Genomic DNA, 19,104 nt, shown 5'->3' with positions numbered 1-19,104 from the left:
GACTCTATAGATCAAATTGGAAAGAATTGACATCTTGACAATATTGAGTCTTCCTATGTATGAACATGAAATAACTCTTCAGTTATTTATTTATATAGATTTACCTTTATATATTAAGTTTTATTCTGTAATCTTGCTATAATTGCTTATTAGTTCCAGGAGGTTTTTTGTTGTTGTTATCAATTCTTTCAAATTTCCTATGGAACGATCATGTCATCTCCAAATTAAAAGTTTTATTTTCCTTCCTAATCTGTATACCTTTTATTTCTTCTTCTTGCCTTATTGCATTGGCAAGGACTTTTAGTCTGATGTTGAAAAAAGTAGTGAGAGGGGACATCCTTCTTTATACCTGATCTTAGTAGGAAAACTGTGTTTCTCACCAAGTATGCTGTTAGTTGTAGGTTTTTGTAGCTAGTCTTTACCAAGTAGAGGAATTTCCCTTCTAGTTTACTGAGAGTTTATATAAAATTGGTGTTAGATTTTGTCAAATTATTTTTCTTCATCTATTGGTAATCATATGATTTTTCTTCCTTAGTTTAATGATATGATGGATTACAATAATTGATTTTGGAATGGTTAGCCAGCTTGCATACCTGGGATAAATCCCACTTGATCATGGTATATAATTGTTTGCATACTTTTTAAATTTTATTTGCCTATATTTTGTTGAAGACCTGTTTATTTTATATCTGTTAAGTAAAAGCTTATCAGGGCAACTGGGTGGCTCAGTTGGTTAAGTGTCTGACTTAGGCTCAGGTTATGATTTGTGGGTTCAAGCCCAGTATCAAGCTCTATGCTGTCAGCACAGAGCCACCTTCCCATCCGGTGTCCTCCTCTCTCTCTATCCCTCCCCCACCCCTCTCCCTCAAAAATAAATAAACGTTAAAAAAAGCCTTATCAAGGCCTACCATGTATCTGATTTTGCCTTAGGTGGTAGATAGAGATTAGATCCCAGTTTCATAAGCTAAGTTCCAAAAGAATAGAAGTCTTAAGTAAAGGGAAAATAAGTTTTATCAAAAATATAGTTGCTTAGAAAGAAGATCTGGAAAGATTTAGGTGAACTCAGATTCCTTTAGAACATTTGAAAATAAATTTAGGTGACTAAATTATAGACAGATAATTTCATGTTGGTTTTGTTAATTTCGGTTCAATTTTCAGTCACTTGTGGTGAATTATCCCTGTTGACAATGCCTGAAATGTGAAATAAGGTGTAAAAAACTATTTTCTTCAGTTCTAAAGATTCTAAGGAGACCTCCTTTAACTGTTCAGGACATTCACATTTATATTACCATTTTCTCTTTCTCTCCTCATCTCTCCTTGGTAATATTTTACTCTATTATGAGCAGACTCTTTCCTAAAGTCACATTTCCCTAGGGTTCCTTAGTATGCAGGATGCTGATCTAGAACTGTTCAGAATCTTGGGTATGTTTTTAATAGTTACAGCCTTAAGAGTTTAAGGTATTACAGAAACAAATTATAATTGATTCCTCTAAGGATTTCTATGGAAATGGGCCAAAATTTCAAATGTAATAAATAATATAATTATTTATTAATTCTCAATATATTGATTTTAGTTTCCACTGATATGTCTGCCAATTTTGAAGGAGTATGTGAATATGTGAATATGTGAAGGAGTATGTGAAAAAATGTGAATATAATTGAGATGAGATATTAAGGTGTAAATATACTGGAACTAATGATAGGTCATTGTCCTGATGCCTTAGGATTTCCACACTTTCAAATTTCTCAGGGTTCAGGATTATAAAGGCATTTTGATAAAGTATATACTATCAAAATTACCAAATATTCTTACAAAATAAGGACACCAGTGTTCAAAAATATTTATGGATTCTGGGTAGATGACACTGCTCCAAACTAAATTATCTATCAGTGGCCTGTTTGATTTAATTTGCTTTGCTTTTCCTCTTGACTAATGATATGTAGAATTCCATGATAATTCAAATCTCCTTCTTTCCACATAACAAAATTGTAGTCAGAAATGTGGATTCCAGGGGTGCCTGGGTGGCTCAGTCAGTTAAGCATCTGACTCTTGATTTTGGTTCAGGTCATGATCTCACAGTTCTTGGGATGGAATCCCACAGGCTTTGCGCTGACAGTGCAGAGCCTGCTTGGGATTCTCTCTCTGTCCCTCTCTCTCTGCCCCTCCCCCACTCAATGCTCTCTCTCTCTCTCTCTCTCTCTCTCTGCCTCAAAACAAATAAATACACTTAAAAAATACACAGAGAAACGTGGATTCTACACTAGACATCCAGGAGGCCAATTTTTCCCCAATGGAAAACAGATGAAAGTGACAAGTGCTTCTCTGCATCCTAAGCTAGGGTGTGAGACCATCAAAAGCATTTCTTTTGCTGGGACCAGGGCAAGTAAATTTATGAGAACAATGGCTTAAGGTAGACAGAGCAACTATTTGACACCATGTTACATTTCTGGTTCCTTAAATGACAGAATGGAACAAATCCTCCCACAAGCTGAATGCCCACTTTGGAATTGTTAGCATAGAGAGAAATAAACATCTCTATTCACTAAGCCACTGTATTTTAGAGTCTCTTTGTTACAACAGCTTAACTTTAACTAATATAGTCTCTTCCAAATACATCTCAAGATGCATTTTAAAAATATGATCATTGACTAAAAAGGATTTGACATGAAAATCATTGTCCTAAAGAGCTAAGCATACTTGACTTCTCTAAGAATTGTCAGAATTGTTTTTAAGTCCTTCAGAAAGGGAGCTGAGCTATGTTTATTTAAACTCACCCTTCAGATACAAGTATGTGTAAAGGGCAAGAAAAAGGAATGTCATTTGAGACTGGATGAGAAGAAGGAGCAAAACGCATGGAACTTATTTCACTGATCGAACTGAAAGTGTGGCCAATTCTTAGATGCTCTCAAATAGTTCCCTAGGGACAATGTCTTAATAGCGCTCCTATTTTTCAATGAGACTGAAAGATATTCCCAGAGTTACTACTGTGCGAAGTGGCTTTCCCATTTCCTTAAAAGGCTTACTGTTTTAATACTTTCTCTATAACAAAGCTGTTTTTTTTTAATGTAGTGTAACAATAAGTGGTGCCCTCTGAGGAAGGGTGGATTTGAATTCATTTGCACCTTTTAGCCCTCAGTCAAGCTTTTACCTTGATGCAACTGCAAGGAGGTAGACATCCACACCTCAGGAACAGTAATCAACTTGTAATCTTTATGACTTTTGGAAACACTTAATCTTTTAATTAAGTCCTAAATCATTCAGTTTGAACAGAACACCAGGGAGAATGACACCGGTGTCATTCGCTGCATCTGAGCACCAGAAGGCTAAGTTTCCAGGATTTTCATCTCTTTTGGGAGGTCCCCTGGGGTAACTCTGCCTGTGAGTCTCACTGTGATTTTTATGGAAGCTGAACTAGCGTATGTATATTGTTGCTAGACACGTGCAACTCTTTTCCAGAGCAAAGGTAGTACTTTTGGTTTCTTAGTTTCATGTCTTTTTATTATTAAACATCCACGTAGCTTAGAGAGAACAAGAGGGGAGTTTTACCACATTTTGTGGGATGAATGAATAAATGTGTGCATGTGTGAGTGTTTTTGCTGAAATCGTCTATTCAAATGGCAAGCACTCAGAGGGTTAGAAACAATTTAATAGCTAGAATTTTGTGTCTATTAATCTGTTTTTCCCAGTGCTTCATTAGGATCAGCCTTTAAAATAATATTCAAATATGGTATAATTGAGGCGGGTTTGACCCACTACTGCATTTAACCAAAGGGAAGTAAGTTACACTGATTCTAATGTTACTTTGTTTTGAGGGCCAGCAATTAACTAGAGGATTGCCAAGAGCAGCAAGGTTTCATATAGTGATATAGGGATAAGGTGACCAGGGCAAAAAACAGGATGTCAGAGAAAGGAATTTATGAGGGAGAAAAGAGTCATCATTAGACCACCTGAAAGGAAATGTTCAAAGCAAATGGAAATTTCAAAGGGAAAAGAAGAAAGCCAAGAGGGAGGGGAGAACTGTCAGGGAGATAAAAGGGAGGGGCACACATTTTTGTCAATTTTGCTCTGGTTCCCAAGTGTATTACATAAGATAACTCTCCCAGCGAGCCCAGAATTGCACGGCAATAGTTGTCACACCCTCTGAAATCTGTCAGCATTTAAAGTTGACAGAGAGCATGCCCTAAGCGTTGCCGTTGGAAGATGTCCTGGTTTCTTTCCAAGTCATGTCTGCGAATTTGGACAGATGTAGTGATTATATATATATATATATATATATATATATATATATATATATATTTGCCGAGTAGGGATAAGGTTAAAGAAACATTGGGCTCATCTTCGTTTTACCAGTTAGAAGCAAAAGAGCAAATGTGAATGCAAATGAGGGATTCAATTAGAAAAGCTGTGTTCTGGCAGCATTTCAAAGAAAGCGGAGGGACGCCAGGTGATGTGATAGAAACAGGCCTTCAACACTGATAACAGAAATATATTGACTAAATACGAGAGCTGCTTTTAGCTAAGTTACGCTGCTTAAATTTCTTCCACAAATTTCCAGCCAATAACTCAATGTCTGAAATTCCTTCCCCTCTAAAACCGCCACCTCGTACCTGGAAAGCAAGATTCAAGTTTTTTCTTTTACTCCACAGAGAATATTTTCCCAGTTACTCAAGGGATACACTTTTCCACCTGGACTTCATTTCTGTTAACTATATTGGCTCTCATAAAACGGACTAAAATTATTTTTGCTGTTCACTTCTCAGTAAAAATTCCATTGCCATGTATCATGTCTAGCCTCTTTTGTTAAACTTATTAGCACCAAAGCGTCCAAGTCAGGCTCAAAGGGCAGAAGGCACGCACGAGATCTGAAATGTCCATCAGGGAAGTTCAAATCTGTCCCTCTGAGACTGGTTCAGCAGCCAATTCAAATCTTTCACAGGAATCTGGGAGTTTAGAGCCCCTGTAAGCTTCATCTGGATCTATTTTTCCAAAAGTAACACCGGCTTTTCTTTGGTATTTTACCAAATGTGGCTTTTCATCCTGAGTGTAAGCAGAGTCTGGTGCCCTCTGGAAGCATTATGTTGGAACAGTCACAGCAGTTACTGGAAGTCAGAGTGGAAAAGTCTGGTTCCTCTTCCAGGAGAACTTCAAAGCGGGCAGGGCCTGTTCTCATCGTGTGCCTTCCCAAAATGCAGTTGTGTTGCACAGCGGATACTCATCAGTGTGTGTCTCTCAGGAAGGGGTGGCGGGTTTTGCCGCCACCAAGGTCGCTCCTTAAAAGGCTGAGGAGTGGGGAGAGGCTGGGAGGGCACAGGTTTCCTCTGTAGCTAAAGGACCTCCAACGTACTGGTGTATGTCACATGCTCCAGACACACTGTGAGTGTGGTGATGATGTCTGAGTTTCCACGAAATGAGAATGCTTACTGTTGAAATTACCCCGGTATGAGATCAGTTTTGGCAATTAAATAACCAACCCCCTTTCAAATGATAGCTGTACCATAGTCAAAACTCTGTTGTAGTGCAATTAGAGTTACAGTGGGTTTGTAGGCCATAAATCTAAAAGTAAAGATTTGTAACTCTAAAGAAAACAAGTGTCTAAGAAATCACAGCAGGCAGGCAAGTGGGCTGGTATGTCCAGAGAAGTTAGGGTAGGGCCTCGGGGCCAATCTGTACCTCTCTGACTGACCATTGTTCCACGGGCCATAATAAACAACAAAGGGGCATGTTCTCAAGTGAAGTGTTGTGTATGGCTTGGCTCTCTGACTGAAAAAGTTCTTGAGTTTTCATTTTACCTTAACAAGGTGGATAGTGCCATTCTCACAAATACCATTTTTAGTTGAGAATGCTTTTGAGAAGCATATTTGTTTTTCCTCAAATAGAGATGTTTGTCCATCAGGAAAATACTGACTAGGAAGCCTTTCTCTATCAGTTATTTTGCCAATCAACAATTCTGTTTCTTGTGTATCTTCAGTTAGGCAACACTTTGGGTTATAATCATTATCCTTGTTATCAAACAGCAAATATTTGCTGAGCTTGGCCTATAGATGTAACACTAGGCACTGGCTGTGCACAGAATATGCACAAGTGAATCCATGCTCATTAAAGAATTCCAAACTGGCTGTGAGCACAGGATACGTAAACAAACATCTATGGGACAAATATGAAAGAGCCATTGTTAATTGTTCGGATTATAATGCTGAAAGATTTCAAAAGATATAATGACCACTAGGAGTTGGCATATTCAATACTTCTCAGAGATTAATAGTTGCCTGCCTAAGTGTGCACAGTATGTCTTTATTTGGGGATGGGGGAAAGAGCAGTGGTGGTCAACATCTGTGTGATTTCAGTGCACATGTGTGTATGAGTGTGTGTGCATATGAGAATGTGGGCATGTGTGAGCATCTTATAAGGAAGAACACAGGATTGAACCTGGTAAGTTATATAACATGTTCTGAGACTTATCAGCTCATCTGAGGGTGATAGAAGATGTGTCCACACTGGGTATATGATAAGAAATCTCTCCAACTATATTCTGGAGAAAACACAAGTCCTGAGAAAGCTGAGAAAATAACAAAGGTCAAATAACCTTAGGAAATGCTGGAAAGTAAATCATCCTTTTAAAGACACAAAAGTGGGCACCTGTGTGGTGCAGCTGTTTAAGCACCTGACTTGATCTCGGCTCAGGTCATCATGGTTCGTGAGCTCGATCCCCACGTTGGGCTCTGCACTAAGGGCATGGAGTCTGCTTGGGATTCTCAAAATAAACTCAAAATAAATTTAAAAATACAGATATAAAAACAAAGCACATACAAATTTCTTGGCACACCAATTCACATCCTTGAAAAGAGATGTCTTCTCCCTTCACAAATTTTTAAATTTTTTTTGTTTTATTTTATATTTGAGGCAGAGAGGGAGGGAGAGGAAGAAAGACAGAGAGAGAGAGAGAGAGAGAGAGAACCAGCAGGGAAGGGGCAGAGAGATGGAGACAGAATCTGAAGCAGGCTCCAAGCTCTGAGCTCTCAGCACAGAGCCCTATGCAGGGCTTGAACTCAGGTGCAGTGAGATCATGACCTGAGTGGAAGTCAGAGACTTAACCGAATGAGCTACCCAGGAGCCCCTCTCTTCACAAATGTTGAAAGCACTGGTTTAGGGAGATACATAAGGCACCTATTATTCAGTCCAGAAAGAGTAAATGTTAACCTGCAAGTAATGGAATATGATCAAAGGCTCCTGAGCAGACGGGAAACATGCACCAAGTGGTATTTTAGAAAAATTAATCTAGTATGGTAGAAAATATATTAAGAAAGGAGGGGGCCTAGAACCAGGAGATTGATGTGAATATTTTCTCTAAATCCATTCTCACATGACTTACAAAGTGTTGTGGATTTTGTTTGTTTCCTTTTTAAAACTTTTCTTTTGAGCTGTGAACCAATTTATTTAAATAAAGTATTATTTCAAATCCAATAAATTGAGAGAAAAGTAAAACTTATCTGGATAATGAAGAGCAGAGCAGGGTTTGGAGCAAGAGTAAGAGAAGGACTGATCTATAATATATGGGTACCGGGAGAGAATCAAGGACTAATCAGAAAGCTGACTTCACAAGGGACGTAGGAAATAAATTCCAAGTTGCAAAATGCTAAATGGTCCACAAGAGAACTGGAATAATTGGGTGCCTGGTGGCTCAGTTGGTTGAGGAGCCAACTCTTGACTTTGGCTCAGATCATGATCCCAGGGTTGTGGGATAGAGCCCCGTGTAGGGCTCTGCACTAGGATGGATTCTGCTTAAGATTCTCCCTCCTTCTCTCTCTCTCTGTCTGTCTTTTATTTTTAGAGAGAGAGGGAGCACAAGCAGGGGAGATGCTTGACTCCAGACAAGACGAAAGGGAGATGTGGGCTCTTGCTCAGGCAAAACTTTGTATTTTACTGTTTCCTTTAAACAAATATTTAAGATCTCTAACTAGGCATCCATAAGGTAGGAAGAATTGCCATGATAGAGATTATACAGATGGTCCAGTTATCCCTCTCCAGCCAGTGTCCATTGCTTTCATAAACATAGGCTATAGTGGAATCCAGAGAGGAAAAAAGGCATGCCTTAAATTCTTAAATGATGTGACCAAATCCTTCCTCATTTAATTTGATTCAGGCTTATATTTTCCATTTTATTCTCACCAAGATCTTCAAAATAAATACCATATTAAGAAGAAATAAATCTACCTTTGACATCATTCTAGATATCTCTTCCCTGGAGTGATGAATTTAAATTATTTCTTTACATTTGTACATATTTTATTTTTCAGTTAAGAGCCACCATGTGAGAAGTTTGAGTTCATAAGGGTCTAATCTATTTTTCTTGATTAGAAAACTCTAAAATGAAAACTAAACCCCATGTTACCTTAATATTGTAAAACAGATTTAATAATGGCTTGAGGGAAAAAAAGCACCAGGAAATGTCATTGTAGGTAAAATAATGTTTAGAGAGCTTTAGGTTAGTGAAAACGAGTGATTACAAGAACATTTTGCCACTATCTGTAAGTGAAGCAGTCACTATTTGAAACAATCCCTCAAGACTAAAAATATATATGTGAAGATCACAAAAATAATTTGTTTTTATCAACAGTCACTTCTTAGGGTTTTTTTTTAATTAAATATACTGATACATGCATGTGTGTACATATCAATGCTTCCATTATTTTGTAGTTCACAACAAAATAATGATAATGCTAGGCTTTATATGCATAATGATTCACGTAAGAGAAAAGCCTTACTTTATGAAAGAAAACCCATTAGAGGTCAAATCTTACTAAAGCAAGATTTTTCATTTAACCAAAGACATTGTGCCACAGTGTATCAAATCATTACAAGTGGTATCCAATACAATAAAATCCAAGAACACAGAATACCTGAATAGCCTCTTCAGAGTCCACAGTAGGACTCAGAGACTCTACCTGCCTTTTGAGTCTCTTTAAAGCACAGAAAACTATATCCATCAGAGGACCTCTTATTTCTCCTGTTAGCCTTGCCTTTAACAACAAAATAAAGAAATACAAACATTATCAAAAGCTAGATCACTTACCATAAATGCCGGTTGAGATGCAGGGAAATGCCTGTGAATAAACCACAAAAATAACAATAAATTTTAAAGGAACAACTTTGCTGACATCATCTATTTCAGTATCTATTTGCTTGATATGGGATGTTCTCTATTCATATGCTCAGACCTCTGAAACCCTACTCAATTGGAGAAGGAGACACTGTGGAAATGGATGTATCAAAACTGAAAACTTCTTATCAGCAGCAATCACATCAGCTCCCAAGAGTCAACTGTCAGATTTCCAGGAATCTTGTGAACCAACTGTTAAATCTAGTTATAATTAAGAAATTAAGTCATATAAGCCTGCAATGAAATGTTATATATAAAACAAATATTCAGAAATCATCTCATCACTTCATAGTTTGCCACATTTTACTATTACCTCTGCTCTTGAGAAGACCTATGTCTATTATACATTTATATAATATGTAATATAATATAAATAATGAATAATATATTCTATATAATATAAATATCATATACATTTATAAATATATCATATGTTATATAACATATAAGTATATTACATATTATAAATTTTTAAATGCTTATTTATTTATTTTGAGAGGGAGAGAGAGAGACAGAGAAAGAGTGGTCATGTTGGTAGCTTAAAACTTGAAAACATTAATCAACCTTCATATTGGACCATACTTGTGGGTCAGTGGAAACCACAGGTTGGCTATAGATGCAAAATTTTTGTAACATTTACAAAAGTTTTGTAAGAATCAATCTGCTGTATAGAATTTATAATAAAGAATTTATTATTAAATGTATAATAAATGTATTATATATAATAAGTAATATATATTGTATATTTTATTTTTATTTGTAAGCTGTGTGCTAAACATTCTTTTTATTAGTAAAATTTTAAATACATGTATACATACATACTCATTTTTTAGAGTCAGGTTTGTTTAAATTGTATTTATTTATTTTGAGAGAGAGAGAGAGAGAATGCAAGCAGGTGAGGGGCAGAGAGAAGGAGAGACAAAATCCCAAGCAGTCAACACACCGTGAGATTATGACCTGAGTAGAGATCACGAGTCGGACGCTTAACTGACTGAGCCACCAAGGCACCCAAATTTTTTCACCATTTACAGACACACTACTGCTTATACCTTATGCAACGGACTGAATGTTTGTGTCTCCCCAAATTTATATGTTGAAGCCCTAACGTGATGGTATCTGGAGGTGGAATCTTCGGAAGTTAAGGAGGGGGACGGTAGAGGCCCCATGACAGGGTTGGAGTTCTGATAAGAAGAGGAAGAGAGCTAGCATTCTCTGCTCTTCCCCTCCAGAAGTTACGATGAGAAGACAGCCATCTGCAGGTCCCTTTCCAGGTTTACCAGATCTGCTGGCATCTTGATCTCAGACTTCCCAGCCTCTGGAACCGTGAGAAATAAATGTTTGTTGTTGAAGCCACTCAGTCTGTGGTAATTTGTGATAGCAGCCCAAATGACTAAGACCCCATATTTTACTTAGCAATATTTAAAGAATTTGACTGGAAGAGTGTAGGAACAAATGTGAATATACAGCTAACTCCAAATTAGGCTCTCTAGCAGAGGAACATGATCTGAGCATAGCAATGTCCTCTGCCAATGTACCTCTGTGTAAATTTAATCAAGTTGTTTTCATCTTTCTGGTCTTTTTATTTTTCAGTTCAAAATGAAGATGCTAGCATTCACCATATAGAAATGGGCTGTAGAAATCGATGACAGAATTTTTGAAACATGTGACTGATACTGTGCTACAGAATCTAAGAACTGCAGCTGTTTGACTGTCATAACAAGCATTATTACTGAGCTCCATAATGATGCAATGTCTATCTTTTTTCTTTATATCTTTGGGTTAAGTGTGTACTATATTTTATTTTCCTTAACATTTTTATAGACTGTATGTTTATTACCTTTACATGGATGTCCTATTTAAAAAGTCACAATTTATGTGATTTTGTTTGAGAAAGAGTAATACTGAACTCTTGAGCTCACCTATATGTCTGCAAAATGATAAGTTTCTTTTTTCTGTTCCTTCACCAGGAACAGTGAAGTGCTACTGTTTCTTTTTTTTATGTTTTATTTTTGAGAGAGAGAGAGAGAGACACACACACACACAGAGGAAGACCGGGACAGAGGATCCCAAGTCGGCTCTGCACTGACAGCAGAGAGCCTGATGTGGGGCTTGAACTCACAAACCGAACTGTGAGATCATGACCTGAGCCTGAGCTGAAGTCAGACGCTCAAATGACTGAGAGAGTGTGAAACAAATCCTCCTGGAAATATTCTCATCTTTTTAAAGGCATTCACCAAGACCATTGACAGGCCTTTCTCTCCATGTGAAAAACAGCTGCATGCTCACTGTAAGCAATTTGATAGTAATAGAAAGGGCTCAGAGTTCAGGGATGGCCTACCTGAAAATACAAATACAAATTAGAGAGGATTCAGGGTCATCCCCATGTGTGCCGTGCTCACTCATGTTCCACTCTGCTTTTTAAATGAGATAGAGGGAAGTGAGTCTACAGTTCATGCCCCAGGAATTCCATGAGAGTGAACTGAACACGTAAACACCCATCTTGTGATTGCAATAGAGAAAGAGAAAGGTTTGAGAATTGCTACACGGAGCCATCAAGCAGAGGCCAGAAGATACCATGTTTTCGACAAGCAAGCCCACTGTAAATTCCACCTGGGTATCTTTCCAGTTCACGATGTTGGGTAGTTTACTGAACTTTCCTGAACATCAGTTCCCTCATTAGTAAATGGAAACAAATGAGGAAATGAGACTCACTTCAAAGGGTCTGGGGGAAGCTTAGGAGAAATAAGGAACACAGAGCATTGAATCTGACAGATAGTAATATCTCGATTAATGTTGATTCCTGAGGTGGGCACTGGCATGGCCACCAAGCTCCCCCTCAAGGGGAAATTGTTGCCCTACAGCAGGGCTTCCCAGACTCAGCTCTATTGATATTTCAGACCAGATAACGCTTTGTTGTTGGGGGCTGTGTGGTACATTGTGAGATGGTTGGTGGCATCCCTGGACTCTCTCTATCCACTTGATGCCAGTGGCATCTCCCCCCCCCCCCCCCCCCCCGCCCCGAGTTGTGACAATCAAATCTATTCCTAGGCATTGTCAAATGTCCCCTAGGGTCAAAATCATCTCTGGTTGAGGACAACTGCCCTAGAATCTGGGGTCTAGACCCCAGCAGTGCTGTCAGCAGACAGCCTCTATCAACTCTTCCAGGGATTGCCTCAGATGCAAAGGGCTACTCCACTCAGGGTCATACTCCTTCCGGACAGTCCACATCCAAAGACTAGTTAATACAGAGTGGCAAGGCCTTGGTTCATCTTAGCTCAATTCAGTGCAACACTAAAGGGCCCTACCAGCTCCAGAGCTCCCAACGGGTTCAGTGAAGCCATCACTGGACTTGCATCGTAGCACATCTTTCCCTCTACCCACTCCTGCTTCCCCACCCCCCCTTCTCCAGGTGTGGATCCCAAGGGCACATCTTAATAAACATCTTGCACCATAATCTTTGTCTCAGAGTCTGCCTCCTTGGTAACTGATCTAACTCCCTTCCGTTTCCCTCTTAGGGTCAGCTATATGAGTCTTTTTTTCCCATTAGATCTAGCAGAAGAGAACATACTGAACAGTTAATGGCAACTTTCATTTGCCTCAGCTCCCAGCAATATCTTTGAATCAATCATGCAACTTGGTAATTGAGTCTGAATGTACCAACTGCCTTGCCTTTGTTAACAAGGACAAATAGCTTCATCGGAAAATGACATTGTTGCCTTGAATGTGAAGGCAAATGGTGGTGTAATGGAGGATGGCTTTGGTAATATTATTGCATTCATTCAAACAAAAAAGCAATGATAAAGCAGAGACTGAAATACAGTATCATGGAAAAAGTTTGTTTTATGTAAAACAACATTGCATGTAATTCATCCAAACTAAATCTCCTCCCTTAATCACTTTTTATTGAGAGACAGGGAGAGGGAGAGGGAGAGGGATGGGAGGGAGGGGGGGAGGGAGAGAGAGAGGGAGAGAGAGAGACAGGAGGGGGGGAGAAAGAGAGAAAGGAGAGACAGAGAGATTGAGAAAGAAGGTGAGCAAGTGAGCTCATCTAAGGGATTTTACAGCACATAGTCTGTGTTCTTTGCCATAGTAAATTTCTGATGGTGTCACCAGAAGTGAGTAGCATGGGATTTCTTTATTTCAAAGTTGTGGTTAACATAACCACCTCCCACAAAAATCCTCTTCTGTGGAAGAATGATAGATTGTACCAAAACCCAGCCAATTAGCCTGGTTTGTTTCAAGTGCACATAACTCAGCAGTCACCTGTGGAACTTGGGGAATGACATCACCAGCCAAATTTGTAAGGCTCCATATTCTCCTTACAGAAGCCCCAGGAGCAAAAGTCTCCATGCTAATCAGGCCCCAGCATATAGCCATCAGAAACTTGTTTCGTAACACTTGACTTTTCAGCATATTTTTCTATGTCAACACGCACTTGCTTTCTTGGGGGAAAATAATAATTTGACTTGGAGAGTGAGACAGGATTTTTCTTTTGTGAAATTGTAGACTGAGCCACTACCTGGAAAATACTTCCCTAACCCAGCATGTTGGTTTCAAGTACATTTGTAAAAACACTGAAATCCTTAAGGCTGTAGACTATGCCTCCCATTCTCTTGAACATCTATTTCCACTTCTCCATTTGAGGGCATGGAAGGAAATACCCCCACTGCCTTATCTTGATTCTAATAGTGCCTCAAAACTCAGGCAATAAGCCCTAAGCCAACATCATAACCATCCCTTGCTTTACCCTGACCCTTGATTCTTGGTTAATGCTTTCCTGTAAAGTGGGAATTTCTTTCTCTCTTCTTTTTTTTTTTTTTTTTTTTTTTTTGCACTTTTTAGGACCACCAGTCCTTAGAAATCAGTTTTATTTATTTATTTATTTATTTATTTATTTATTTTAATTAATTAATTTATTTTTTCAATATATGAAGTTTATTGTCAAATTGGTTTCCATACACTTTCTCTCTTCTTTATCTATGTTCTTTGCCATCTACCCATTGCTTATGCAACAGCCTTGCCAGCTGGGTAGGACTAACTCCACCTTCAGCTGCACATGAAGGTGTCGATTGAACTAAGCAAGTAGCACACATCCCCCTTAGCTACAAGGAGAGATGGAGAGTTCTGATATCTGTGAGCTGCTGGTGTAAATTAACTGTAAAGTGTTCCCAGTCTTGAGAATCTTTCAATTGCTGAGCCAACACTTTATTGTTTAGTCAGTTTTAGTTAGATTTTCCATTATTTGCAAGCAAAAGCATGTTACCTGATACACCTTCCATTTAACCATTTTTAATTATATGTCCCATTTCACTGAGGAAGCCATTGATTGTAAGAAACACCATTATTTTGTTGTACTTTGTGTACCCCTAAGAGGAAGCTCTATAAGTTGAAATATAACACATGTTTTCTTACCATTTAGATTTTTATTGTATACTTAACTGAAATTGCTAGTTTGCCTTTATTTAGATAATTTCTTAAATCACATCTTGCTCTAAAGAATAGATTAAAAGAGATAAACTGGTTAAGTTTTCCTAAAACTTGTCCACATTCAGAGTCCCGTACTTCTGAATCACTTTTCACTGCAGAGTCATAGGCAAGAGTTCTCCACAGTTTCATCTTTGTGCTCTCAAGAAAGGTGTTGTTGATCCAGTTCTTCACAAGAGTTCCACTGTTGACTCTGGACTTTTCTTCTAGGCTTCTAACTCCTTCTCTGAAAATTTTGAAGCTGGCTCCATCTCTGTTGCCAACAAAAGTTTTCAGACAACAGCCAAACACACACCTCCTTCTTATATGGCCCCTAATTGGTTGACGGACTGAAAGTCAAGAGGTTGCAGCTGAATAGGAAGTCCACTGGGAATGATAACCAAGTGTACCCATGTACAGGCAGCAAAAACTCACCATGACTATCGTTGACTGTAAAATATCCCAGGCTATAAGAGACATCCTACTTTCAAAGAAGATAGGATATGGGTTATGAGAAAATGAGCATCTTAGAAACAATGAACATCGGGGTAGCATTTCTTTGTCTTTAGGTGTTTAGTTATCAGCATAGTGGGTTGTGCCATAGTCCCTTATCCAGAATGCAGCATATTTGATTATTTCTCAAACTATGATATGCCTAACTCTAGTATTCAAGATATTTTGACATGGCAAATAGATAGTCATTACTCATTTCACTGTAATGTCTACATATTATTTTGATATACCATATATCCCCATTACTTTTTTCAAGCCTTCATCCCTCCTTGTACCTACATGCTTTACCATGTGATTTTGCAGTTGCTCCACTAGGGGAAGATGTATTTTCCTTGCATCACTGATGATAGACTGAGCATATGACTTAGTTTGGTCAATGGGATAATAGTAGACATGACATTTAGAGTTGAACTTTTATATTCCTGACTTTAGAGGAGAACGATGAGAAGAACATGGCTCATGAAGCCTGAGGCTGAGACAAGTAGAATCTTAAACCAGCCTAGGGCAGCTGTGTCATCCCTGTGAACCCACAGGTGTGTGAGCAGGGAAGATGTGCTTGTCATTATGTCACTAAGTTTTGGGGTTGTTTGTTACACAGCATTACTGTGGCAAAAGCAATCATAAAAATATGCTAAAACTCTAAGTCATTGTAATGAATTATAAGAAGGAATACTGGTTTTCCACTTAGGGTGATATTATAGTTTCCTTTGAGAATAAAAGTACTTAAAGAGGCAATTAAAATATTAGATAATCATCATATTAGAAGGTGAAATGTGAATGCTTAAAATTAAGGAAATACTAATGCAGTAGAAATCTGAATTGGAATGCAAGAGATCAGAGTCACTCATTAGCTTTAAATCTGAGAACCACCAGTGTATCTTCTCCGTGCCTCTGTTTTTCTATCTATGAAAAGAGCACTGTTGGATTAAATGCTTTATTCAGCTATTTAATTCTATGATGCTACAAAATGGCCTCATCATATTCTATAGCTCAGGATAAAGATAACAGAGAGACAAGGAATTTCATTGCATCCTGAGTGCCTTACAGTGTTTGGACATGGGGGTGGCAGCATGGCAAAAATAAGAGTTGCCATTATTTTAATCACTATAATGTGCCAAGCACTGGGCTAAGAGCTCTATGTATATTACCTGATTCATTCTCATGAACAATCTTGTGATAAAGAACATATTACCCTTTTTAATATACATGGGGGACCAGTAAGGCCATGGATGCAAAGTTGCTCAAGATCACAGAAAGGAATACTACATAAGGGATCTATCTATCTATTTATTGCATAAGGAATAACTGATTCTATGTTTTGCCTTTAATACTTCTTAATTATATAAGTAATGTTTGAATACATTCCCAAAGTCTCAAACAAGACTGGTGTAGGCAGAAATCAGTGAGAACTTCTCCTACAGTCACATCCCTCCCTTCCTCTCACTAAACTAGAATGCCCTCCCTCCAAGGCCATCATGGTCAATAGTATGGTGAGCAGCATCCCACTCCACATATTTACATTTTAAAGCCTAAATAAAATTGGGTCTTTTTCCTGATCTCACTTCTCTACTCACTTCCCACCACACTTTAAATAGAACTTGAAGTCCAGACCATGGCCTTCAAGCTCCCAGTGATCTGGCTCCTAGCTTCCTCTCCCCGCTCCTTTCCTTCCATTTTTCCCTTTGCTCACAGAGTTGCAGCCACACTGGCCTCCTTTTGCTCTCCAAACACACAAAACACAATCCTGCTTTAAGGACTTTGGCCTCACTGTCCCCACTGCCTGGCACATGTTCCTTTTAGATCTCTGATCAAATGTCACGTCCTCAAAGAGGTTCTTTCTGGCCTCTAAATTACCCTCTATTGCCTTAGGCTGCTTTGTATCTCTTTATGACTCTTACACCACCTGACACACAGTTGTTTGCTGTTCTTTGTGTCCTCACTTTCAGTTCCCCCACTGGCATGCAACTCCCAAGAAGACTTTGGTTTTACTTGTATCGCCGGCACCTATAATGTAAAATGTAGCCTAGAACTCAATAAATAGCTGAATGTTTGAATGAATACACAATTGAGTTCTAGGGCATATATAAACATTGTCATATATTCTTTTTCTACACAAATTAGAGCATTCCCTGTAGTTGATGTTTTGATATTAGCTTTCTTTTTTCATGTCCTCGATCTTGGTGACCCTTTAATGTCTGGGCATATTGATCCACCTCATGTTTGTAAGGTCTACATACTATTCTATGGCATGGTTACACTGTTCATCTAATATTGCCACATTGATGAATATGTAGGTTGTTTGTAACTTTTGCTGTAACAAACCTGCAATACACATTCTTGACTTGCCTTTATGTACTTAACAGTATTCTAGTAGGATCTATTTCTAGAAATGAAATTAACTTCTTTAACCACTGGGTTAAAAAAAGTGCATTTAAAAATTTGAGAATATTTACAATCTACTGCCCTCAAACATTTATTTTTCTCATATAAGACCTCATCAATAATAAAGAAAATTCTTCAATTCCACTTTTTACCCACATTGCATGGGTGAACAGAGCAAAGGATGCTCTCTCGTTAACAAATTGCACTGGAAAATGCAAAGGCTCCCATCTCCAAGGCTAAATAACCTGAAGGCCAAGGTCATTTAGAGGAGACTGTGAATGAGATCACATGGAATTGGCCAGTGAAATGTTTGAAGTACATTGTGCAAGCTCACCCAGGCACCATAATTATAAGCAATAACTTTGTTTTTGTTTTCTTCATTATACCTTGGAAATAGCTGTCATAAAGTCATTTATTGCCAGCTGCTTTCATGTTTATAACTACAACTCCACACAGTATAAAACAAACTATTACATAGCTATGAATAGTAGCAATCCTCTTCCAAACTTTATATTTTCCAAGAAGACAGCTGGATTAGTTCCACTGTGAATTTATTAGGATGCAAAATGTCAGAACAAGCACAGAGAAAAACTTTCTTTTTGCCCAAGCTTGCTCATGTGACTGGTAGGAATGTTTAACTGTAAACGATACATATGTGAAAACACGAACAGGTCACTATAAACCTGCTGAACTCAGAAGAATGTTCATTCTGTTCCAAAATGTCTACATCTGTAAACTCCCTTTATGTAGAAGCAAAAGGAAGAAACAAAGGTTAAAAAAAAGAAAAAAATGGGGGCACCTGGATGGCTCAATTGGTTGAGCATCTGACATCTGCTCAGGTCATGATCTCAAGGCTTATGAGTTTGAGCCCCACATCGGGCTCTGTGTTGACAGCTCAGAGCCTGGAGCCTGTTTCACATTCTGTGCCCACCCCCCTCTTTCCTCCCTCGCTCATGCTCTGTCTCTCTCTCTCTCTCAAGAGTAAATAAAAGCTTAAAAAACAAAAAAGAACCCCCCCCCAAAAAAAACCTCTTATCAACAACAAAACACTTGTGTAATATGAAAGCTCCTACTGGAACAAAAAGTCCCTAAAATGATGACTTTCCAAAAGTCTAATTACCTCTAATTTTGTATCCCCTCTCCATCTTCCTTATAATTAAGGACAGGTATCAGGCCCATGTTACATCCCTGGCACCCATGGGTGAGGAGTATGTATGTGGGAATGCTGTGTGATGACCTTTCCTGGGCAGAGCCAGGAGAAACTGAGAGAAGAGTCATCATTTCAGATCCCCTGAGGAGTAAATTACCCACCTGAGTATGAATGGCCCACAGCTCAAAACCACTGGCAAGATCTAACTGTGCCTGCAGGGAGGGGCCTTCCTGGATGAAGGATTGTACACTCACAGCACTGAGGACATAGAGCACTGCAAGTATAGGACTTGTGGATCTTTGAGCTTTCCTCATTGTGACTGCACAGGGCTCCATCTGTGTCCCATCCTTCACCATGCCCACATGCCCCTGCCCTTGGACCTCCCACACAGCAACTATCATAGACCCACTTTGCTAGAGCACTTGGAAGAGAAAGAGG

General features: G+C 38.6%; 1 protein-coding gene across 1 annotated transcript in view; it reads right to left on the bottom strand.

The window, feature by feature from the left end:
• Positions 1–19,104, bottom strand: part of MACROD2 (mono-ADP ribosylhydrolase 2) — a 2,026,389-nt gene that overhangs the window by 550,902 nt on the left and 1,456,383 nt on the right. The window contains exon 7 of the mRNA XM_023251484.2: positions 9,072–9,102. Within this exon, the coding sequence (XP_023107252.2) occupies positions 9,072–9,102 (31 nt within the window). The remainder of the gene's footprint in view (positions 1–9,071; positions 9,103–19,104) is intronic.

Source organism: Felis catus, chromosome A3 (assembly GCF_018350175.1).
Source record: "Felis catus isolate Fca126 chromosome A3, F.catus_Fca126_mat1.0, whole genome shotgun sequence".
In the NCBI taxonomy this organism is placed as follows: Eukaryota; Metazoa; Chordata; class Mammalia; order Carnivora; family Felidae; genus Felis; species Felis catus.
This window is presented reverse-complemented; position numbering and strand designations above follow the sequence as displayed.